This window comes from Euprymna scolopes, chromosome 14 (assembly GCF_053919585.1).
Source record: "Euprymna scolopes isolate OS-2025 chromosome 14, ASM5391958v1, whole genome shotgun sequence".
Lineage (NCBI taxonomy): Eukaryota > Metazoa > Mollusca > Cephalopoda > Sepiida > Sepiolidae > Euprymna > Euprymna scolopes.
The window spans coordinates 131068030-131095310 of NC_136495.1; the positions used below are offsets into that span (position 1 = coordinate 131068030).

Here is a 27281-nt window from a genome sequence, read left to right on the forward strand (position 1 = left end):
TCAACGAAACGGATTAATGTCGGTGTCAATTCGAACGAACGAGATTGAGGAAAACAACGATTATAACTAGTCACGAATCACAAAAGATTTATATTAAGACAACGGCATGTACAACACTTAATTCTGTTTTCTCGCTACGAAAAACAAAAAACAAAAACAAAAACAAAAACACAAAAAAAAAACAGATTAAGTTTCCATCTTTTTTTTTTTTTTTTTGATAAATGCTTGTAGAATCGATTGCGTATCATAAAACATCTCCCATGTAAATTCAATATATAAATACAGCCTCGTGATTACGAACTTATACATCTTTCGGATATATATATATATATATATATATATATATATATATATATATATATATATATATATATATATATAGAGAGAGAGAGAGAGAGAGAGAGAGAGAGAGAGAGAGTGAGATGGATGGATAGATAGATAGATAGATAGATATAGATACATGCTAGCAGAGAGAGAGAGAGAGAGAGAGAGAGAGAGATTTTCTCTTTCTCTCTGTCTCATATATATATATATAATTGATGAGAAAGTTCTTGCAGAATAGTTGATTTTGATTTCAAATGATGTATTTCCAAACAAGTTTTCGTTATAAAACCTTTTACTTTATATAACATTTTAAAGGGCGTTTTTTTCTCTATCTAATCGTTTTAATTACAATCACAAAACAATTATGTCTGATTCTCAGAACGTTGAATACAAGATGGAAAAAAAGAAAATTCGCACAATTTTCTCTTTTCAATTCAAACAGCTCACGATATCAACGAAGCGTGTTGGTTAGGAACCAATACTGAACGCACAGCACAATGGTGGTTTAAGAAATTTCGTCGTGGCGACGAGAGTCTTGAAGATGATGAGTATAATGATCTGCCAGCGGATGTTGACAAAGATCAATTAAAAACCTTAATCAAAGCCGATCCACGCAAAACTGTTCGATAAATTACATTTGGTTTAGACGTAACGTATACGACGATTTCCAATCACTTGTAGAGGATTGAAAAGACAAAAGAACTTGATAAATGGGTGCATCACTAATTGCAAGACAACCAAAAGAAACGCTGTTATTAAGATAAGCTTCCTTTCAACAAAAACGACCCGTTTCTCGATTAGGTTATGACTTGCGATAAAAAGTGGATTCTTTACGACAACTGGCGACACTCACGCAGTGGTAAGACGCCGACAAAGCTCAACGAACTTTCTGAAGCGGTTTCATCCATTACAGTTTTTTGAAAGAAGATGAAACTATTACGGCTTAGAAGTATTGTCGAGAAATGGATGAAAGGCACCAGAAACTTCAACAACAACACACAGCATCGATCAACAGAAAAGGCCTAATTCTCCTCCCCAAAATATCCAAATGCACGTTGCTAAACTGACCGCGCAGAAGTTAAACGAATTGAAATACGAGACTCTGTCTCATCCGTCATACTCTCCAGACGTCCAACCTACCGTCTACAATTTTTCAAGTATCTCGACAACATTCTGCGTGAAAGATTCTTCAAGAACCTAAGTGATATAAAACAACGACTTCAGCGACTTCATCGCGACCAGAACGATAGATTTTTACGTTACTCGTTACACTTGTTTTGCGTTGGTAAAAGTGTGTTGATTCTGATGGTGTCTATATATTCATCTCTCTAACTCTAAATAACAAAAAGTCTATATTCCAAATTCCAAGACGCAGTTTATGTTACCGTTTATATCTTTAACTATGTACAAATATCCAATTTTTAACAGTACCTGTTTCGTGGCGCAGAAACAATTGTGTAACTATTATGTAAATGCTTGAATATTTCCCACCATGGCTCATCAGAAGAATAAGAACGCATTAACGTTAAAACGAAAGAAAAAAATATTTTGGGCACGATAACTTAAATCCAGAGATAACTGGAATTGTTTTTATGATATTTGTGCCATCTTTGCTTTTTTTTCTGGTAGAGCTATTCACACCTTATTGACGTATTAATACAATGTTTTTTGTTTTGTTTTTTGTTTGTTTTTTACATAGGAGTCACCACTTATCAAGGCCCGGAGATCACTCGAGGATAAGGGTTATTGGGTGTTTAGTAATCAATGGGATAATATCGTAGTGATCGTTAGTAATGGAAATTTGGTAAATTAGATTACTTAAGGGGGCGGTTCATCAAGAATTTGTTTATGTTAGACTTGAAGACAACCAAGTTGTAGTCACCTGGGGAACAGGCGAACGGAAGAGAGTTCCACAGGGGTGCAGTTCCAAGAAAGAAATTTTGTTCATGGAATCTACGTTTTGATTTAGGCGCAATTAAGGAGTGTTGGAAATTATTGACAGTGTTTTCAACTAGACGGGTGTTTTTCGTGAAGGATTGGCCAGAGGGGGACCAGAGATTGGCGCTCAGCGGAGCATTTGCTATGGAAATAAGGATAAAACAAAGACTGGCTCGCAACATTCCTTTCTGTCGGAAAGAGATTGAAAGAAAGAGAAAAATGCATCCCTCACTAAGCTACGAAGTCTATTTTTGTACTCTTTCAAGGCAGGATAAGCTGCTTCTAGCAGTTCCTGTCATGATGTGGCAACAGTACTCCATCCTTGGACATATTTGGCTTTTATATAGATAGAGAATTGCATGCACAGTGAGATATCTACTGGAGCAGTAGAAGGCTCTCGCCATTTTTCCAGTGACCTTGACAATAGTTTTTATGTATGTGTTCCGTTACAGATCAGGAGTAAAGGTAAAGCCCAGCAGCTTGTCAAAACATGAAGCCTCCCCAAGGCGAGAGCCATCAATTTCAAGTGATACAAGATGGGGATCAGAACGTTGATAATGTAGAGCTAGAAACACTAAAAATTTCGTATAATTTTTATTTAGAAATAATTTATATCTATTGCCTAAAATTATGGTTATAATGTTAAAATCTATAAAAGATAAATTTAGGTTTTAAGATGAAAGTAACTTTTAATTCATAGAATTCGTTTACGTTTTCCTTTTTTTCAATTTATATCTTATAAGCTTAATTATGTTCAGCCTTAACCTAATTATTACAATGATTAAATAATTATTCATATTAGGTATGCTTATATATTTAAATAACCATATAATATCTGATACAATTTAGTTAAAATTAATTAACCTTTTATTCTAATTACGCTAGTTTTGGTTTCATTACAAGGGAGGCAATTCAGTATTAAAACTCCACTCTATTACCACCCTTACATATTATAATCATGTTATTAATTAATTATATTTTATGAATTTAAACTTTACTAATGAAAGATTATATTTCACTAATTTAATTTTTACATTTTTCCAGCTTCCCGTATCAATCAAATCGATTGATTGCCTGCTATGGTAGAGACCCACCACGGTGTACCGGAAGGAAGCAACGACTTAGTTCAGAATATATATATTGTAGTTTTTCTTTTCTGTCTTTCCTCGACATTTCCTGTCCCCTTTTTAACCGAGATATTTCAAATCAATTTCATGTAAACTAATACATATTTATATACGTGTATTTACTAATTAATTACAAACATAAGCTTAAAATTTATTTTATCCAACTCAATAATCTCCAGGTATGTATAGTTGAATTAAGAAATTACAATGAGCTTCAAACAAATATATGTTACCCAAAATAATGTACCGAACTCAAATATACCAATATTTATACTTATATTGGTACTCCTGCAGTATTTTACCCACGATCTTAGCCGAGCGTTGACGAACGCTTTCGGCGTTAACGCCGACGAAAGCCGAGAATTCGGAGCTACGGTGCAAGAACGCTAAAAGTATGTGAATAGCAACAACATTACAAGGAAAAGATATTACACACACACATAACATAATGGATAAAATTAATACAAAAAATTTGGATAAAATAAATCACAAACACTTACCGTAAGTTTTTTTTTAAAGTAGAATAAATTTATTTTGTTGAATATTTTTTTTTTTTGGTTCATTTTGTTTTCCGATAGCTTTTTTTTGGGGGGGGGGTAAACAACAGTAATAAACACTTCAATGTTTTTTTTTTGTGTGTGTTTTTAACAAAACGTTATTAAACAGTAACAACAATGTTTTTTTGTTTGTTTGTTTGTTTTTCAGTAATGTTTGTGGAGGGGGGGGGACAACAATTACTGTTTATCTTTAGTTCCGACTGGAAGATTTTCTACTGACTGTAGAGAGGCAAAGTAGGGAGCAAAGGGTTTTCAGAGGATGTGGAAAGAAGCTCCTTCCCAAACCGGGTAGCCTTCCGCGATTTGCTTTATTATGGAGACAAAAGGGTTGTGTCCAAATTTTTGTCTCCACATAAATTCGCATAAATATGTTTCCAACAGCTCCCGATTTTGTTGTTTTTTTTATCGCTAAATTAAATAGCTGAAATGAAAGGCTGTGTATGTTTACTTTGAACAATAAAATAACTGAAATGAAACGCTATGTGTGTAATTTCAATGAAAATTATTCGTCTGCTGCGCGTTCGTTTGAAGCGCCCTGATTGGCTGATAGAGTATCGTACCGCTCGCCATGTTCCGGCGTTTTCCGACGGATGTCGATCAACGCTCGGCTAAGATCGTGAAATCGGTGGGTAAAATACTGCAGGAGTACCCTTATATTAAAGCCATTTTTTTTCCTTTTTTTTTTCTATTTTTTTTTTTCGCTTCTCTCCCATGAAAAAAATACGGTCCGATTCACATTATCTTTTTGCCTTTCTGCTTTTTTCCCCTTTAACGTACAACGCAAACTGCGTGACTACTTGAATTTTACTTCCATTTTGGACAACTCTAACCGGCGATTCTAACTATGAGCATTTACTATTTAATTGTATTATTTGCATATTTAGATCGTGTAATTACTTGCATTCAAATTGAAAAACAAAACCAAATAAACAACAAGATAAAGGTCAGATTAAGATCAGAAAATTATGATCGCTTTTTCTTTGCTAAACAATCCTGTACGTGTCTACATTTACATGTATGAATTTTTCTTCTTTTTTTACACAGTGATCACCACTTATCAAGGCCCGGAAGCCACTCAGGGATAAGGGTTATTGCAAGTACATTAATTTAGTGAGGAGATTTGCTGAAGTGTTTACTTAAGGGGGCGGTTCATTAGGAATTTGTTAACATTGGACTTGAAGACATCCAAGTCGTAGTCCGGAGGGAAGCAGGCAGACGGAACGGAATAATTAACGAGATTACATTTGCTACTTACCGAGTTCCAACAACATTTTCGTCAAACCCTTTCTATTTAATGTACTGTTTAGTCGACTCGAAAAACAGTCTTTACCTGTATCTTTCAAACATACAACTGCTGGCAGATACCGTTGATTACGTTACGTTACGTTCGCGAAAGTCTGTTCAAACTACAAAACTCTGACACTGTTTTATATAGTTTTTAACTTATTTACCCAACCATGACCATTTGTCTTCTGCAAATACAGACATAAACACTGTGTTCTTCGAGATGATTGAACATTTTACATTAAATAAAACAACCAAAATATCTAACCATTACGTACTGCAAGAGTACTACTTCTTACATGTCCGTATTTTTTTTTTTGGGGGGGGGGGGGTTATTGCTGTACTAAGAATATAAGAAACATGCATTTTCTCTTTTTATTACACTTTTCTATTACACCAAATTGAGCAACAGCAATGCGTGGCAGGGTAAAGTTAGTAACTTAATATTAGTTAGCTGAGTCCTAATAACTTAATATTGTTTACGTGGGTCCTAATAACTTAATATTGTTTAGTATGGTCCTAATAACTTTATATTGTTTAGTATGGTCCTAATAACTTAATATTGTTTAGTATGGTCCTAATAACTTAATATTGTTTAGTATGGTCCTAATAGCTTAATATTGTTTAGTATGGTCCTAATAACTTTATATTGTTTAGTATGGTCCTAATAACTTTATATTGTTTAGTATGGTCCTAATAACTTAATATTGTTTAGTATGGTCCTAATAACTTAATATTGTTTAGTATGGTCCTAATAACTTAATATTGTTTAGTATGGTCCTAATAACTTTATATTGTTTAGTATGGTCCTAATAACTTTATATTGTTTAGTATGGTCCTAATAACTTTATATTGTTTAGTATGGTCCTAATAACTTTATATTGTTTAGTATGGTCCTAATAACTTAATATTGTTTAGTATGGTCCTAATAACTTTATATTGTTTAGTATGGTCCTAATAACTTAATATTGTTTAGTATGGTCCTAATAACTTTATATTGTTTAGTATGGTCCTAATAACTTTATATTGTTTAGTATGGTCCTAATAACTTAATATTGTTTAGTATGGTCCTAATAACTTTATATTGTTTAGTATGGTCCTAATAACTTAATATTGTTTAGTATGGTCCTAATAACTTAATATTGTTTAGTATGGTCCTAATAACTTAATATTGTTTAGTATGGTCCTAATAACTTAATATTGTTTAGTATGGTCCTAATAACTTTATATTGTTTAGTATGGTCCTAATAACTTAATATTGTTTAGTATGGTCCTAATAACTTAATATTGTTTAGTATGGTCCTAATAACTTTATATTGTTTAGTATGGTCCTAATAACTTAATATTGTTTAGTATAGTCCTAATGACTTTATATTGTTTAGTATGGTTCTAATAACTTTATATTGTTTAGTATGGTCCTAATAACTTATTATTCATTAATTTGGCCCTAACACCTTATTATTGTTTAATATGGTCCTAATAACTTTATATTGTTTCGTATGGTCCTAATAACTTAATATTGTTTAGTATGGTCCTAATGACTTTATATTGTTTAGTATGGTCCTAATAACTTAATATTGTTTAGTATGGTCCTAATAACTTTATATTGTTTAGTATGGTCCTAATAACTTAATATTGTTTAGTATGGTCCTAATAACTTTATATTGTTTCGTATGGTCCTAATAACTTAATATTGTTTAGTATGGTCCTAATAACTTTATATTGTTTAGTATTGTCCTAATAACTTTATATTGTTTAGTATGGTCCTAATAACTTAATATTGTTTCGTATGGTCCTAATAACTTAATATTGTTTCGTATGGTCCTAATAACTTAATATTGTTTAGTATGGTTCTAATAACTTTATATTGTTTAGTATGGTCCTAATAACTTATTATTCATTAATTTGGCCCTAACACCTTATTATTGTTTAGTATGGTCCTAATAACTTTATATTGTTTCGTATGGTCCTAATAACTTTATATTGTTTAGTATGGTCCTAATAACTTAATATTGTTTCGTATGGTCCTAATAACTTAATATTGTTTAGTATGGTTCTAATAACTTTATATTGTTTAGTATGGTCCTAATAACTTATTATTCATTTATTTGGCCCTAACACCTTATTATTGTTTAGTATGGTCCTAATAACTTTATATTGTATAGTATGGTCCTAATAACTTTATATTGTTTAGTATGGTCCTAATAACTTAATATTGTTTAGTATGGTCCTAATAACTTAATATTGTTTCGTATGGTCCTAATAACTTTATATTGTTTCGTACGGTCCTAATAACTTTATATTGTTTAGTATTGTCCTAATAACTTTATATTGTTTAGTATGGTCCTAATAACTTTATATTGTATAGTATGGTCCTAATAACTTTATATTATTTAGTATGGTCCTAATAACTTTATATTGTTTCGTATGGTCCTAATAACTTAATATTGTTTAGTATTGTCCTAATAACTTTATATTGTTTAGTATGGTCCTAATAACTTTATATTGTATAGTATGGTCCTAATAACTTTATATTGTATAGCATGGTCCTAATAACTTTATATTGTTTCGTATGGTCCTAATAACTTAATATTGTTTAGTATTGTCCTAATAACTTTATATTGTTTAGTATGGTCCTAATAACTTAATATTGTTTAGTATGGTCCTAATAACTTTATATTGTATAGTATGGTCCTAATAACTTTATATTGTTTAGTATGGTCCTAATCACTTATTATTCATTAATTTGGTCCTAACACCTTATTATTGTTTAGTATGGTCCTAACTTTTTATTGTTTATTTGAGTCCTAATAACTTATTATTATTTAGTTGGGTCCTTATAAATTAATATTTTTCAGTTTGGTTCTAATAACTTAATACTATTTAGTTGAGTCCTAATAATTTTATATTTCAACTGCCCCCCCCCCATTTATTTTTTTTTAAAGAAAATGCTAAACGAATTACAATGTGAGCTTGTATATACTTATATCAGTGTTTTTTTTTTTAATTATTTTTAGTATAAGCTTAATGTAAGTTATATTTATTTTTTATTTATTTGAATGCATACTCTTGTAACTAAAGATTAATACCTAATCATTCTATTATTATATTTGAATTATTTAGTTAGGGGTCTAATGACTTAATATAAGTATACGTTTAATGTTAGTAATATTTATTTGTTATTTATCTTTACCCTTTCTAAATACAATTTTATTGCTTCTACTACTCCAGAGCAAAAAATAAAAAAAAAGTAAAATGTTGCATGGTTTTAGGTTCACATGCCCAAATCTGTTTTGTTTTTTGTTTTTTCTTTTCACAGAAACAATTTTGCAAGGTCCCGCATTAAACGTGAATATGAATAAACTATTCCCACAAAAAATGCAACGCGGAAGAGAAAAATAACCAGACCAGTCAGACAAGACCACTGACCACACTTGTTGATGTACGGTCTCATAAATGTTGACAGCATTTAATCTGAACACGTGAAAGAAATGTGGGTTTTTATGTTTATTAGATCACATGGTATAAACATGTTACTTCACACAGATTACAAACACAGGTATACATTTTATTGCACTCCTGATATACTCTGCACTCTGCTATTATTTTGTAATATATATATATATATATATATATATATATATATATATATATATATATATATATACTAGCAAAAGTGCTAGTCGTTGACTGGGTTCAAAAACAGCCTACAGAAAATGGACTCTGATTTATGAAAGTATGGTAGGTTATGAAAAGGAAAGGTTGTAAAGAGATAGCTTCGAATTTGGGGGTATCAAAACCAAAGCAAAATGTGATGAAAATAAAAACAAAATAGATAAACCCCATAATTTATTATACCATACCTGTTCACACTGAAACACTTATCACAATATTCTGTGGATCTATATTAAAAGAAAAACTTGTTAAACTTTGTGACATATTTCCATTCTATGGAGGTCAGGCACGAACGAACACCCCATAATTTTATTATACCATATTTCCTCAAACTGAAACATAATTATCAAAGTATACTTACACAGATAGATATGAAAAGTCTTTATTAAAGTTTGTGTCTAATCTATTTCCATTCTATGGAGGCCAGGCTCGAACGCAGACCCCACAATTTTATTATACCATCCCTATTTAAGTTAAAACATACTTATAAAAGTATTCTTATGTACATCTATATCAAAAACACTTGTAAACGTTTTTTATATTTTTAAATTATTTATTTCCATACTTTGTGGACCAGGCGCGAACGCAGACCCCACAATTTTAATGAACCACCGTTCTGCCAGATCAAACATACCCATTCCTGTGTCTCGATACATCTTCTATCACTATATGTTATCAGTTTTTTTAAAATAGTCAACCATATAGGAGCCTATTTGTGACCAGACACACATACACACAGACATTCAGCTTTATATTATATATATATATATATATATATATATATATATATATATATATATAGTCATCCACATACAGTGCCATTTTGTTGTATTACAACTCATCAGAGCCGCTAGACTAGCACCTCTCCCAAGCCGAAGATTGAACCTAGAACCATCGCGTTGACAGCCGGCAGTTCTACCCATCGACCCACGGGAGCGGCGCCCGTAAATGACCTCAACAAATGTCCATTTCAAACGAAAATTCGTCCACCACTTTTAGACTGCTAATACATATTTACATATAATATCGCCAAACGCCATAAATAATCAAATTTCATTCGCTATTTTCAATCCTCTCATGATATTAATCATAATTCAACCATCAATCTATCATATCGAAATATACGAATTGAACAATAAAATTGTCACTCTAGAAAATACGGCATGATTCCATTTACGTTTCATGAAAAACCAGTTTTCTTTTTTTGGTGCAGTCCATCTACTATTTGACCAATTGTGTAAAAGTCCCAAGAGCGATAGGAGCCTTCAATCATGTTTGAAAGTGACAATTTTTCAGGAGTGAGATCGAAGATGCGCTGCTGTATAACCCTTGCTCTCTACCGATCCAAGTTATGAAAACAGGACCAATTCCCATCACCCTCAAAATGCAAATCCGGACAGTTCAACGCTTGAGAGCAGAGCTCAACGAAGTTTCCGGTCATGGTTATGGTCTTGGGTGTGATTTTCAGTGAGGGCCACATCATGTCACCTCACATCTTCGAAGTCGGCTTGAAAGAAAACACCAAAATGTACCTGGATGTGCTGAAGAGTGTGATGCTTCCTTGGGGAAATCAGGTGGCCACTGGCAAACCTGGAGTGTGGCAGCAGCACTCGGCGCCGACCCACAAGTCCAAAAAGACCTAGGCTTGGCTCCAGAAGCAGTGCTACGACTTTATACCCTTCTCTCACTGACCATCCTTATCCCTCGATCTTAACCGGATGGACTGCTTCGTTTGATATGTCGGGAACATCACCAACAAGACCTCCCACAATACCAAAGCCAGCCTGTTCGCCGCCATCCACTGAATATTCACTGAGCTCATGACGGCGCTTGTGAAAAAGGCATGCTCCCAGTTCCGTACCCATATCCAGACGGTGATTTAGGCTGAAGGCGGCTACATTGAATAGATGTCAGCTCTACTACAAAATCAAGTACGTGAATTGATTTTTTCAATAAATATTTTAAAACAAAGCTGACAAATTTATCGTTCCATCTTGTAATAGCATAGTTTCGCTTTTCAAGAAACAAACGCCAAATCCTCATTACCAATATATTATTATTACTATTCTTATTACTAGCGAGACCTGTGGAAATTCCCCAGTCGCATCTTTCATATGTAATATATTGCTGCTGGCCATTCTGTGGGAGTTCAGCACGAATGAAGACGACATCATATTATTCTAGCCCTTTTGTTAAAACTGTATCGCCCCTCCCCCTTACTAAAATAATAACTTTGATATATTGCCTTGGCTGATGATTTCATTACAAACACGCAAATACATTAACTCACATTTCATCATTTTTAATCATTCTTGGATATGTTACTAATTTCGACAATCATTTTTCATAATGTTAACCCACATTATCGCCCCCTCCTTACAAAAATTATAACTTTGATCAGGGCTGATTATTTCATTAAAAACATACTAATCAACTCATATTCCATCATTTTTCATAATTCTTGGATATGTTACTAATTTTTTAAATAACTATTTATCATTTGTACACACATTATGGCCCCCTTAATAAATAATAACTTTTATATATGGTCTGGGCTGATTATTTCATTACAAACACACCAATCAATCAACTCACATTTTATACTTTTTATCATTCTTGGATATGTTACTTATTTCGACAATCATTTTTCATAATTGTGACCCACATCATCGCCCAACCTAATTAAAATAATAACTCCGATATATTTCATGGGCTGATTATTTCATTACAAACACACCAATCAATTAATTTACATTTCATCATTTTTCATCATTCTTGGATATGTTACTAATGTCGAAAATCATTTCTCAGAATTTAAACACAAATTATCGCCCACCTTACTAAAATAATAACTTCGATATATTGTCTGGGCTTATTATTTCATTATAGACACACCAATCAATTAACTAGCATTTTATCATTTTTCGTAATTCTTGAATATGTTACTAATGTGTACAATCATTTTTCAGAATTTTTTTACCCACATTATCGCCCCCCCCTCAATTAAATAATAACTTCGATGTATTACCTGAGCTGATTATTTCATTACAAACACATCAATCAATTCCAGGTATTCTCATAGCATATATTTTCCACCTATCTAATCCAATCCCGAGTCACGCCGTGTATTATGCTAGTATATATCCTACACCTATCACATTCGATTCCGGACGACGCTGTGTATTCTGCTACTATATGTTTTCCACCTATCTCGTTCAATCATGAGCGACGCTAGGTATTTTGCTAGTGTATATTTGCACTCATCTCATCCAATCCCGGGACTAATTTCATATCTTCCACCTCACTGTTAAAAATATACATGAAATAAAGTCATGTTTAATTCGTAAACGGGTTCAGCCATTTCCGGGACTGACTTCATATCCCCCACGCCACTGTTAAAATATACTTTAGATAGAGTAATGTTTAAGTTATAAACTGTTTCAGCAGCTCTTGGAAATTAATACATAAAAACATTAACACGTTTAAGGATTAGGCAACCATTTTTCAACATGGATTTCTGAGTGAAGTATCAGTCTCAGCATTTCAGTGACTTAAATCGCCCCCCCCCTTAAGAAAAGTTTTTTCATTTACTGCCATGAGGATATTAAGGACGAAAATACGAACCCAGCATTACTTGATCCATTTATCTGATTTTTAGAATCAGCAGTGCATCCATGAGATTTTTGGAATATGACATCTAATGTCAATGTAGTACATGATAAATATATTATATGCATCTTTTTTAGCAGAAGATAATGGCGTCATTACCGGAAGTAAACACGTCAGACTATCATCCCACCCGATTCGAAAGGAAGGAGGAGATTATGCTTGGGATCTCATTAAACATTCACCAAATCCATTAACTCACATTTAGTATGTTAATACGATAGCGTATGTGTTCTTAAATCTCAACCAATAAAATTTTCCGGAAAGCGTGACACACAAAAGAACACACACGCTATCGTATTAATATATTATTATTATTATTATTATTATTATTATTATTATTATTATTATTATTATTATTGTTGTTGTTGTTGTATTTTGTTGTTTTTGTTGTTGTAGTAATAGTAGTAGTACTTGTATAGATGTATGATTCTTTGTTTTATTTTTATACAGAAGAAAAGAGACTTAATATTATTCCATCTGATTTACGTACGTGTCTATGGTATGTACAGACACACGTATGTACATTAGATGACTAGAGTGAAAAAAAAAAATCCCCGTTTTCTGTAAATTTTCACGCTAACATAAAAACAATGTTAAGAAAGTGGTTGGATCAACGTAGAGTTAGAGATGGAGTGACAACCGTTACACGGATTTTTCTGCTGTGATCCAATAGGAATACATTTTTTCAGTAGTATTTGTTATTGACACATTTTAGCAATAGAGACATCCGGGGTGTGCATGGAATTCCTATATGAAAGAGTTCATATTGTATTTATTTTCGTTTTGTTGTTTTTGTTGTTGTTGTTTTGTTGTTGTTGTTTTGCTGTTGTTGTTTTTGTTGTTTTTTGTTGTTGCTGTTTTTTGTTGTTGTTGTTGTTTTTGTTGTTGTTGTTGTTTTGTTGTTGTTGTTTTGTTGTTGTTGTTGTTTTGTTGTTGTTGTTTTTGTTGTTTTTTGTTGTTGCTGTTTTTTGTTGTTGTTGTTGTTGTTTTTGTTGTTGTTGTTTTTCTTATTAATAATCTGCTTCTTCGTTAATTGTTGCTCTCTTTCTATGAAAGTTATATATTTTCAAACAAGTATTATTAATCTGTTATAGATAAAATAATAGATTATGTATGTGTGTATGTATGTGTGTGTGTGAAAATATTTAACCGATAAACTCTTAAACTACTCGTCAGATAGCACGGAAATTAACAAGAAATAGTAATCATACACCAAGGATGATTTATAACGAGTAAAACATGTTTGAATGGACCAATAACAAGTACAGAAATATGTCGCCATGTTGAAATGCATCTATAATAATAAAAATAAACTGGAAATTTCATGTAAATTTCATTGCTTAAGTTTTATTTAATTTTTAAAATGTTATTAAAAAAATTAAATAAAAAATTAAATAAATAAAATTAAATAAAACTTAAGCAATGAAATTTCATGTAAATTTCATTGCTTAAGTTTTATTTAATTTTTAAAATGTTATTAAAAAAATTAAATAAAAAATTAAATAAATAAAATTAAATAAAACTTAAGCAATGAAATTTCATGTAAATTTCATTGCTTAAGTTTTATTTAATTTTTAAAATGTTATTAAAAAAATTAAATAAAAAATTAAATAAATAAAATTAAATAAAACTTAAGCAATGAAATTTCATGTAAATTTCATTGCTTAAGTTTTATTTAATTTTTAAAATGTTATTAAAAAAATTAAATAAAAAATTAAATAAATAAAATTAAATAAAACTTAAGCAATGAAATTTCATGTAAATTTCATTGCTTAAGTTTTATTTAATTTTTAAAATGTTATTAAAAAAATTAAATAAAAAATTAAATAAATAAAATTAAATAAAACTTAAGCAATGAAATTTCATGTAAATTTCATTGCTTAAGTTTTATTTAATTTTTAAAATGTTATTAAAAAAATTAAATAAAAAATTAAATAAATAAAATTAAATAAAACTTAAGCAATGAAATTTCATGTAAATTTCATTGCTTAAGTTTTATTTAATTTTTAAAATGTTATTAAAAAAATTAAATAAAAAATTAAATAAATAAAATTAAATAAAACTTAAGCAATGAAATTTCATGTAAATTTCATTGCTTAAGTTTTATTTAATTTTTAAAATGTTATTAAAAAAATTAAATAAAAAATTAAATAAATAAAATTAAATAAAACTTAAGCAATGAAATTTCATGTAAATTTCATTGCTTAAGTTTTATTTAATTTTTAAAATGTTATTAAAAAAATTAAATAAAAAATTAAATAAATAAAATTAAATAAAACTTAAGCAATGAAATTTCATGTAAATTTCATTGCTTAAGTTTTATTTAATTTTTAAAATGTTATTAAAAAATTAAATAAAAAATTAAATAAATAAAATTAAATAAAACTTAAGCAATGAAATTTCATGTAAATTGCATTGCTTAAGTTTTATTTAATTTTTAAAATGTTATTAAAAAAATTAAATAAAAAATTAAATAAATAAAATTAAATAAAACTTAAGCAATGAAATTTCATGTAAATTTCATTGCTTAAGTTTTATTTAATTTTTAAAATGTTATTCCGTCTGGGTTCTTCGATTTACAAGGACGACATTTTGAGCATCTTTGACGATATTATAATATTAGTATTTAACATTTTTTTATAAATGTCATTCTTGTAAAAATAAATGACAAATTTGCCGCTTTTCTAACAACCACCCTGTAAAAAGCTTTTAAGAAACAAACGTTGATTAACTCAGCCTAAACGGAGGGAAATTCACTCTAAGGCAGCGGTCAACAAACTCTTTTTTTACTGCGGGATGAATAACTGAAAGATTGACGAACGCGGGCCAGATAATTATTCTATTCATTATTTCAAGTCAGAACGGAAGCTATGGGGGAAGAAAAAGACGAAAAACTAAGCTTAGCATTTCATATTAATCATGTATGGCGCGCGCGCAATGAACAAAACCAAAAGCAACCGACATGTTTATTTACTCAAAAGTTATCAAAGAAAACAACAACAGCAAAAAAGATAGTTACGTTAAACAATGTGTACATAGTCGAATCTTATAAACTTAGCAGCAAAAAAGGTTAGTCAGATTTGTTAAACTTTTTAGTAGTCCTAATGAAATGTGAAGATAACGAAATCTGAAAATATATATTATACACTTTTCTTACCTTGCTGAAACAATAATGTTGTTATTTAGAAAGCCATCCTTAACATGGGAAGGGGTGGGTGTTTACTTACTGTTCTTTACTTTCACTTAACAATTACATAAAAAGAAGGTATTTTAAAACTCGAATTTAACTTTAAAATATTATTTAAAAAAAATAGCGCGGTAACAAAAGAGCACAAGCTCCGGGAAAAGCATCGAATTAGAAACGTAATCAAAATCCTGTTGAAACACAAGAAAAGCTGAGGATTTAGGGGTCACTAGTAAAGCTACGGCTCACCACATGTAGGTGTGCGATGGAAGAAATGAAAGGCCTAAGCAATCAGGAGATCTCCGCAAGCATGAAAATCTCCTAGTATTCTAGACATAATATTCAAATTGAAATTTTATCACAGTTCTGTGCTCCATATGTTTTATCAAGCAAATTCCAGGACAGTCGGCAAGCCGAATGAACTGACATCACAGGCAGGATTAGGCCCGCAGGCTGTAGTTTGGTGACTCCTGTCCTTAGCGAATGGAATCGGCTTTCCTTGAATGAGGAAGTTTCTAGGCAATATTAAGTTCACAAGCAGTCTCCAGTGGCATGTGTATTCTAATCAGGGATGATGAAGGCGTTAGATTTTTGAAATTCTTGCGGGAATGTGTCGATATTCTTCCCTATAAAGCGCCGAGTATTCTCAAATAGTCCCCCATTTTTTATTGACTAGGCTAAATGTTGCTTAACGAGAATCGCTGTGCTAAGGTGATTTTACCGCATGAGTATAATAATAGACAAAATGTATAGTTTTTACTTACCTGCTCTCATTTTGGTATAAAATTCCAGTACAAGAAGGTTCCAAAGAATTTTGTGCAAATTTTGGTTACGTCATAAAAATAATAATCTTTGGAAAATCTTTCGATGTTTAGGTATGAAGATTTCCTATTGAAATTCACTCATTTTTTTTTTGATTGTGTATCGTTCTTAAGAATTCTATGCGTACCGTGCATAAAATAACGTTGTAGAGCAGCTTATTTAATTTGTTAAACACATTAAAAGACATCCATAAGAATAAAAGTAAAGTTAAATGACATGAACTTTGTTTTAAAGCGTATTGCGAAGCTCTCTAAAGTATGCGCACGTCAATAAGTAAGACCAGTCCCGGACAATGTATTGACAAGATTGAATCATTAGATAACTTTTCGAAGTTCATTAAAACGTAGCCTGTTTCCATTTTCAGGTATAAAGAATCATGTCCCCATATTTGTAACTTGTACTTGCTGGAATTTGACAAGGCTCCGATTTATTTGAATTCAGCGTTAAAGGATTTGAAGAGGTGAGTCGAGCGAACAAAGTAGGCTTGTTTATCTGGCGTTTGACTGGCGGAGAACAAAGTAGCGTCGTATTGTTTAAACTTCCCAGGTTTCCATAGCTCGCATGCAAGGAAATGCATACAATGAACGGAATTAAAGAAAAAAGACAGAAGGAGAAAAGATCAGAGTAAAAATAAAGATAGAAGAGAAAGAGAGAGAGAGCGAGAGAGAGAGAAAAAAAAGCGAGAGAGAGAAAGAGAGAGAGAAAGCGAGAGAGAGAGAGAGAGAGAGAGAGAGAGAGAGAGAGAGATAGAGATTTTAAATATTCTAATGGAGGAGAAAGAAAACGAAGAATAATATTAATTGAAGATATTTATAAAAAAAAATAACACGACGAACTTGTTTGGCCTATGAGTTTTCATTAAATCAATAAAGATATACAAAAAATGTGTTGAGACAGAATATAAAAAAAAAATCTATACAGTATCATACTATATATATGTTATATACATCATACTATAGATATTATATATATATATATATCATACTATATATATTATATATATATCATACTATAGATCTTATATATATATCATACTATATATATTATATATATATCATACTATAGATCTTATATATATATATCATACTATAGATATTATATATATATCATACTATATATATTATATATATATCATACTATAGATATTATATATATATCATACTATATATATTATATATATATATCATACTATAGATCTTATATATATATATCATACTATGTATATTATATATATATATCATACTATATATATTATATATATCATGCTATATATATTATATATATCATACTATATATATTATATATATATATCATACTATATATTATATATATCATACTATATATTATATATATATATATATCATTCCATATATTATATATACATCATACTATATATATTATATATATCATACTGTATATATTATATATATATCATACTATATATATTATATATATTATACTATATATATTATATATATATTATACTATATATTATATATATATATCATACTATATATATTATATATATCTTACTATATATATTATATATATCATACTATATATATTATATATATATATCATACTATATATAATATATATATATTATATATTACACTACTATTTATATATATATATTACACTATACTATACTATATATATATATATATATATATTACACTATACTATATATATATCATATATTGCACTATTTTTCAGTTATTTTTCATCTAATAATATGATATAGCTCAAAGTTTTTTCGTCATGAGAGATTGAGTAGTCTTCTCAAAAGACATGTGTAACATCCATCCAAACGACGCTGTTGTTTTGCTGAAAGAGTCCAAGTTTCAGATCCATAGTCAGATTGGTTCAATGACGTTTTTTTTTTACATTCAACTATGTATATAAAACGACATTATTTTTGCACCAACCTAATACATATTCAATTATACAGTTCACAAACGGGAAAATATATTGTAGATGCTGTTCTTTAGCAATGAACCGAGTAAACGTCTTTGACTGCTTGCCATACCAGACAAGGTAGACATACCTTGTATAGTTCTGTCATTATTTTTGTACCAATCTAATAAATACAACCGCTTCCCTACACGTTATTTAAATGAACACTTTACACACACGTATATAACATATACGTTTATATAATCGATACGACACATACATTGTTACCACTATACACGACACACGTATATGCAAACCTCAGCTATACAATAATTGGTCGTTATTTATTTACTAGCCTGGGTGCCCGGCGTTGCACGGGTATTTGGAGGTGTGTGTCGAGGAAAAAAAGTTGTAGCAGGCAGGCAGGCTCGAACCCGTAACACGAAGGAGGAAAGGAACGTGAAAACAAAACAACCGCGACGTCTTTGCTGTTGCGCCCATTGCCAAACCGGAAGTGGCGAAGATTTAAATTAATGCTAGTCAATCGAAAAGAGGGGATGAATTTCGAAAATATCGGCGAAAAAAGCGCCACTGAGGCTGAAAAAAATGCTTTTTTAGCGATATTTGTCGTTCGAAAGGTTGAGCTTCAAAACGATACCGATCCCGTGAAAATCTGTCGCTTCTGTCGAAAGTGTTAAATAAATACATACATACATACACACATACATACATACATTTAAACAGACAGGTGAGATTTATATTATAGATGGTGATGCTGTATAAGAGGAGTTCTAATATATTTCAGTAATTTATGGACCTAACCAATAATTGTCAACCATCATCCGTGATGGAATTGAACGAAAATTTTCACGGCATCTTCAGATTCCTTGAGAAATGTAACCTTTATTTCAAATATTAGAGAGAAACATGTATTCTCCTCTGATGACCCGCCATTATCTGAAGACTGGAATGAAATACCAAACAGGTGAAAGAAGCCGACAAAAAAACACGATTATAAACAAGTCTACAAAGTGAGCTGATTCTTCCAAACATCAATATCTTCTGTTAATCACTTGCGATTTTCTACTACTCTTCCGGTAGGAAATATTGCTCCAAATTTCACGATATGGAACAGAAGAGAAATTCCAATGATATCTGCAGATTTCGTGATGAATCCAAACTTTATTAGAACTCGCTTGAATATTCTAACTGTTACGATAATGACTAGTATAACACATAAATTAATATCGACTTTTATATATAGAGAGAAAAATATAGAATATTTTAGCATGAACTTTGACTAATATTTAAATTTTTCCTTTCTATGTCTTATTTCCTAATTGTTGTTGTTGCTGTTGTTGTTGTTGTTGTTGTTGTTGTTGTTGTTGTTGTTCTTCTTCTTCTTCTTCTTCTTCTTCTTCTTCTTCTTCTTCTTCTCTGGTGCTACCAGATCAGGCTGTCTGAATATATTGGCTTCCTGAGACGAAATGCACCTAACATTGATGTTTTTCTACTTTCTTTTGCAAAACTTAATTATGTTTGCAAATTCAAAAACATTTCTATCTTCTCCACTTCCTGACTGGCTTCCTAACTGAAAATGTACCAAACATTAATACTATAACCCTTTTCCCTCTGTCATTGCAAAACTCAAACATGTTCTGCAGGGCAGATTACAAAAACGATAAACTCCACTATAAAACAACCAAACCAAACTCTACAAACTAACGATTGAAGATACAACGAGCTTGAACAATAAAAATCTTCACAAAATAACTGGATGCAACATGAATACTCTTTCCAAAATAAATGGATTCAGCATTAAATAACCCGAAAAGGATTGATAAGGTCACTGGAAAAATGGTGGAATCCTTTTACGGCTCCAGTAGATATCTCACTCCTGATGCAATTCTCTACCTATATAAAAGCCAAGTACAGCAAACGATGGAATACTATTGCCACATCTGGGCAGTGGCTGCTTGATTCAAAATATACTTCGTAGCTTAGTGAGGGATGCCCTTTTCTCTTCCCTGTAACTTCTTTCCAAAAAGAGATGTTGCGAGCCTGTCTCTGCTTTATCGTTAATTTCATGGCAAGTGCTCATCTGAGCTTCAATCTATGGTTTCCCCCCTCACCAAACTTTTACAAAAAATACTCGTCTGGCCAAAACCACTATCAATAATTTCTCACACACTTTATCTGTGCCTAAACCTTAATGTAGATTCAAGGAACAAAACTTACTTTCTTAGAACTGCACGCCTGTGTAACTCTCTTCCGATTGCCTGCTTTCCAACTGACTACAATCTGTCCTCAAGTCAAACGTAAACAAGTCCTTGATGAATAGTCCCCCTAAGTAATCCAATTTACAAACTTCCCACTACTTATGTTTGCTACGCTATAGCCACATTGATCCTTATCATTGAGTGGCCCTCGGGCCTTGATAAGTGGCGATTCCTGTGTAAAAAAAAACAAATTCTACTAATAAATATTTGAAGATATAAAGAACTTGAAGCATAAAAACGGTAGTAATTGTCAGTATTTTTTAGATGAGGTGTTTTCATTGATTGAGATTGTCGGACTGACTTCCTCATCCTGGTTGCTAACGTCACAACGTTTCGGCCGTTTTGCCCTCCGGCCTTGACCAGGTGTTTTGTATTGAACTGAGGAACATAGTGACATATGGCCGAGTGGTCCTAGACGTTGTATCAAAGTTTACAGTTACCCAAAGGCGTTGAGTTCAATCCTGAACAAAAACAGTGAAAAAGTAACATTCAAAACAGAGAATCAGGAACTATGTCCCAGAGCCTAGCTGGAGTCCGAACACGGTACCACCGTAATAATAATAAAGGGTTGGGTTCGAGACTCCTAATAAACGGTTCCCCAGTTCGATGCTAAACACCTGATGAAGGCCGAAGGGCAAAACGGCCGAAACGTTGTGACGATAACAACCAAGATGAGGAAGTCAGTCCGACAATCTCAATCTATATAAACGGTTTCTAAAATAACTGTATTCGGCATTAAATAACCTGAAAAGGGTTGATATGCTACAAAAAAAAAAAAAACCAACCAAACCGTCTTCTCCCTTGCTTCCCTTTATACACTATTTTAGCAACAAAATCTAAAAATGGCCACCCAAAACCTTGAAGTGTTAGATAAACGCGGGGAGAGACTTCTTTACACTGTTCTGTTTGATAGTCTCATTAAAGCGGAATGTGTACTGCGCGCTGTCAGGACACAGTACGGACACGAAGGATAGACGGATCCTGATGGAAAGCAAAATATTTGTCCACAACGACCATTTGATGAGACAGATACGAAACCTCGTACGATTTGTGTCAGACATTGATCCTGATGTACGTCAAATATTTAGACTAGTCTTTAAAACGACATTAAATTTATTTGGACTTCCCGACCAACAGAAAGAATGCAACTATTTGTATCATTTAAATAGAGTTTGTGAATGGGCGTATTCCTTTAGACTGACTCGAAATAAACAGTTCCACGAATGATTATACATGCAAATCGAGGAACCCGATGAAAGCATAACAAAAAAACTAGCATGACCTGTGGAAATTCCACAGAGGACTCATTCATATGTAATATATTGATGTTGGCATTCTGTAGATGTTCAGCGTAAATGGAGATGCTCTGATTTTATTGTAGCTCTTGTATTAAAACTACAAAAGTATTTATCTAAGCTAGCAGGGACATCCGGCGTAGCCCGGTCGTAAAGTACGCCTAAATATGATAGTTTAATTCTTTCAGATTTCGTATAGATTATTATAGAATTAATGTTCTATCAATTTTTATATATTATAAAGTTGCGATTGATTTCAAAAATTAAAAAAATATATATCCATATGACTTGGATGCATCAGCTTGAATCGAAGCTGGAACCAAAACTTATGAAATATATTTATATATATATATATATATATATATATATATATATATATATATATATATATATATATATATATATATATATAGGACTATCCATTTATCTAGTGTTTCCTTTTCAGATTAAATATGTTTTTAACTCATTTCAAAGTGTTTTTTAACATATTTTATTAACTGTTTGCTCATATATATATATATATATATATATATATATATATATATATATATATATATATATATATATGTGTGTATGTATAAACTTAAATTTTATTCATTTTATTCAACAAAGATTAAAACATACACCAATAGATACAATGGTTTAAGAAGATCCGCCATTTTTAAAAAGAAAAACAAAAAGGATAGGACAGTCGAGAATACTACCCATCAAAAGATGTCTCTGCTCTATTTTTATTTCCATTCAAGTGTTCGTCTGAGCTCCAATGTATGGCCTCTTTGCCAAACTTTCACAAAAAGCATGTGATTTGCTATAACCACTGTTAGCAACTTCCCCCACTTTCTATCTGTGCCTAAATCTAAACACAGATTCCATTAACAAAGTTGCTTTCCTAGAACTGTTCACCCGTGGAACTGTTTTGCGCGCTTGCCTTCCATTTGACTATAATATGGTCGTCTTCAAATCTAATGTAAACAAATTCCTGTTGGGCAGTCTGTTTCAATAATCAAGTTCTACCCAATTTTTACAATAACGATTACTACTGTACCACCGAATACACATTAACACATCTTCTAGTGACCTTTAGGCCTTGATAAGTAGGGATACTTGTAAATTTATATAACTTATAATTAGGGCTGTGACGACAGAATATTCTTTTCCATCTTTTGATTCTCAAGTATATATCCGACACGGATACACACCCAAGAGTCAAAACAATGAAAAGAATATGCTGTTGTCATAGCCTTACTCATAATACACATAATTGCTTACCTTTGAGAAGACATTGTTCTGGATCTTGCTGTTTATATGAATTTTCTAAATCCAAGGAAGTACGAATCCGCAAGTTGACTAGAGATGCATTCCTTGAATCAGAAACTGCCGACAAAAAGAAAATTGATTCATTGTTGCTCGAATTAATATCCAATATATCGCCGTTGTCTGGTGTGTCCGGAAAATAGAGATGATCTCTCGCAGATAGAAGATTTTCAGTCGAAAATGGTCCATCCACTTTGCCATCAGAATGATGCTGAGTTCTGAATTGCGTAGACTCCGAATGCTACAAATGAAAATAAATAAATAAATGAATGAATAAATGAATAAATAAATAAATAAATAAATAGATAAATGAATAAATAAATGAATGAATAAATGAATAAATAAATAAATAAATAAATGAATGAATAAATAAATAAAAATGTCCTAATTTGTTTTAAAAAATCGCGTTTCAAATGGGCAGGTTTTAGCTTGCTAGCATCATATAGACGTTTGAAACATATTCGTACACTATTGCAAAATTATTCCCACGCACACACACAAAAGCAAACAAACAAACAAAAAAACAAAGAGAACAAAGATATTGTGCTGTGAATATAAATAATCATTTTTATTTCATTTTAAAAGTAATTTGCATATGACGTTTTAGAGTTTGTTCATCGAAACACGAAATACCAAACTTTCAAAAGTATTTAAATGTGTATTAGTTGTGTATTTTGCTGAATTCAACATGTATATAATTAACTCCGTAGTTTTCTAGCATCATAATGTAACTCTTTAGATACAACTTAACTTACTTAGCATATTTATACACCAGACAGCTTCAAGCTAGAATGTACTAGCGACAGCTTGTGAATGTAGTATCTCTTTGAAACCTCTTCCTGTGAAGGAAGCCGGTTCAACGCCTAAGGTGCAAGAGGTACTAGACAGATTAACACATGGGTGAAAACAAAATCCAGCCATCAAATTGTTCGGCCAGTTTGTAAGTCATCATCGTCATCATCGTCATCATCATCATCATCATCATCATCATCATCATCATCATCATCATCATCATTCTTTCTGATATCTGAATTTCTCGCAGAGTTCCTTCCAGGATAGTTTTACACATTTCATGTAAAAGACATTGATCTTACACTGACGCCAGTGTAGTCGATATTTCACTTTCATGTACAGAAAAAGAAACGCTCAATGTTTATGAATTGTTTATTTCAGAAGCATCTTGCTTCACATTTTTCTTCTAGTCATACAAATGCAGAAGTGATCGTCTTTATTCTACTAATATCAGATAAGAATTCTGGAACAGCCGTTTTTTTTTTTTACTATTATTTAACCCCAAACTGTGCCACTTTGACGTAAGGGGTTAATATTTGGAATAAAATTTACAGATATACTATGTAAGGAGTTGAGCAGCGAGATATCTGTTCACATTAGACTTGTTAGTACAGTCAGGGAAACAGGGAGCCGGAGGAGAGAATTCCGAAGTCTAGCAGTTCGAATGAAGAAACTAATAGATTAAAAAGCTTTCCAATATCTAGTCATCTCTTCTGTGCAAGGATGGGATTTTGTTTCTCATCAGGATAGATAGGAATATTTACGTCGATGGGATAAAAGTGCTTTAAATTCGTCGGAGCACATTATATTAAAATTTGGAGTTTGCCGGATAGTACAGGACCTATTAGGTTTATGACTTTTTTTAGTCTTGTCTAGGAGTGAAATACTAGTGGCAGATATTCCAGACCATATGCGGTAACAATACTTAATGCATAGGCGAATAATGGTCTTATAAAAGTATAAGATACTTTCAGGTGGAAGTAATTTTTTAGAATGACAGAGGGAGCCCACCTTATTGGCAGCAGCTTTGGCAATGCCCTAAAAGTACTTGCTCTAATCTATATTTCCTGTGAATGTTAAGCCAAGGAGTTTGAACGAAGAGCTTTCAGGTATGGTATATTCACCATGGTTTTTGACGGTTGAGAAGGTTTCTTGTAATTATTAAGAGAAAGAAGCTTAGTCTTAGCAGCATTGAATGTTACTATCCATTTATCTCCCCATTATACTAAAGACTTCAGTTCTACCTCTAATGTTTCAGCCATTTCCTTCGATATACGTTCATTCGTTTTTCCCCTCGTGTCACACATAGAGAATAATGTCATTAGCAAATATATCCATCTCAGAGACAATTTTATAAAGGGAGGTCATTTATGAATATGATGAATAATAAAAGTGCAAGTAACGAGCTTTGTGGCACACCTGCATTTATATTATATTGTGTTGACGTACGGCTCTCGAGAACAACGAGAAAAAAAGTATTTATTGTCAGGTAACGTTCATATATATATATATGTATATATATATATATATATATATATATATATATATATATATATATATATATATATATACAAGCTGTACCCGGTCACGCGTTGCTGTGACTGTTTATTAAAATGTAACACAAAAAAACAAAAAGACAAAATATATATGTCTTATGTTTATGCTGTCAATGTTTGTAAATACACAAGATATTGAGGTGTACCTTTTTCTGTGTAGATGTAGGGATTGTCTGATTGTTCGACTGTAGAAACGCAACTTAGCAACTTATACTTGTCCATGTGAGAAGCAATCATAATGTAAGTCACACAAATATAAAAATCGTCCCTGAGTCTTGTTAATGGTTATTGTAAACGTCAAGCGAATTGTCAAGTGTAATATTTTAAATTAAAATGGTATGTCCGTTTAAATCATTCAATGAACAACCACTGGTCGTTCTTCCTGAGGGTGACAGAAGGGAAAACCCGAGGATTTATTTTTGCTATAAACATGTATGTTAACACGCACTAAAAAATCTCGTATAGTAAAAAATTTAGCCGATTTTCTTTTTGTATGTAAGTATAGTCTTTTATCAAAAATAAATCGATGGAAAAATTTAAAAGAAACTATTTAAAAAATAAACCAACAAAGTAAGTGGGAGACCAATGATAATTCAGAATGAAGAAAAAAAAAGAAAAAATAATGTACAAATGTTGAAGGATAAGTTTAAAAACATGGAAATCGTTTAGTAAACTGTTGTTTTTATTCAAAGAAAATATATTGCTTTAAAATATTATTAATGAGAATATTCGTAAACATTTTAGTGTTTTTTCTTATTGCTGCGATATTCGGAAATCGAAACATGGATTTTCAAGTGAAATCAATATTATCAACTGATCTAAAATGTCGAAGCAATCCGCCCAGTAGTTATTTAGATTATCAATTATGAACATACCTATATATATATATATATATATATATATATATATATATATATATATATATATATATATATATATATTAAATAATGTGATTTATAATTAAAAATTTTTTTAAATTTTTAAAAATTTAAAAATCAAAATTTAATTAAATTAAAAATCAGTTTCATAAGAAGGAACAACAACAAAGTCAATTATCTGTACGATCGTTTCGGAAATCCGTGCTTTTTATTTGTGGTATACATGAAGTCACGTACCAGTTTACTCGCCGGTGACTCGACCATGAGGCAGGTAGTACTGGGTTACATGGTACCAGTAGCACATGACATGACCTGACATGAAATACATACATACATACATACATACATAGTTTTTTTGGTAAGCACGGTCTCCTCATCAGCAAATTTAGGAGGATTTCTATTGAATTCAAACATAAATTATTGGTATTATAGTAAATTCGAGAGCGAGTTGATGCAGTGATTGCAGGTGATTAAATGACTTACTGACTATATGGTTTTCTAACGAATGATAAAAATATTTTTTGTATAGTTTTAAAGGTTAAAAACTTGAATAGACTATATATATATATATATATATATAAATATATATATATATATATATATATATATATATATATATATATATATTTATATATATATATAGTCTATTCAAGTTTTTAACCTTTAAAACTATACAAAAAATATTTTTATC

General features: G+C 31.1%; 1 protein-coding gene across 2 annotated transcripts in view; it reads right to left on the bottom strand.

Moving 5' to 3' along the window:
• The window catches only part of LOC145293270 (apoptosis-stimulating of p53 protein 2-like), a 403954-nt gene that overhangs the window by 318559 nt on the left and 58114 nt on the right, over window positions 1–27281 (bottom strand). Inside the window, exon 2 of one of the 2 annotated variants that reach the window (XM_080139866.1) lies at window positions 23320–23605. In XM_080139866.1, coding sequence (XP_079995992.1) covers window positions 23320–23605 — 286 coding nt within the window. Of the gene's footprint in view, window positions 1–16522; window positions 16548–23319; window positions 23606–27281 lie in introns of those variants that run through there. The other variant, XM_080139868.1, reaches the window with a different exon arrangement.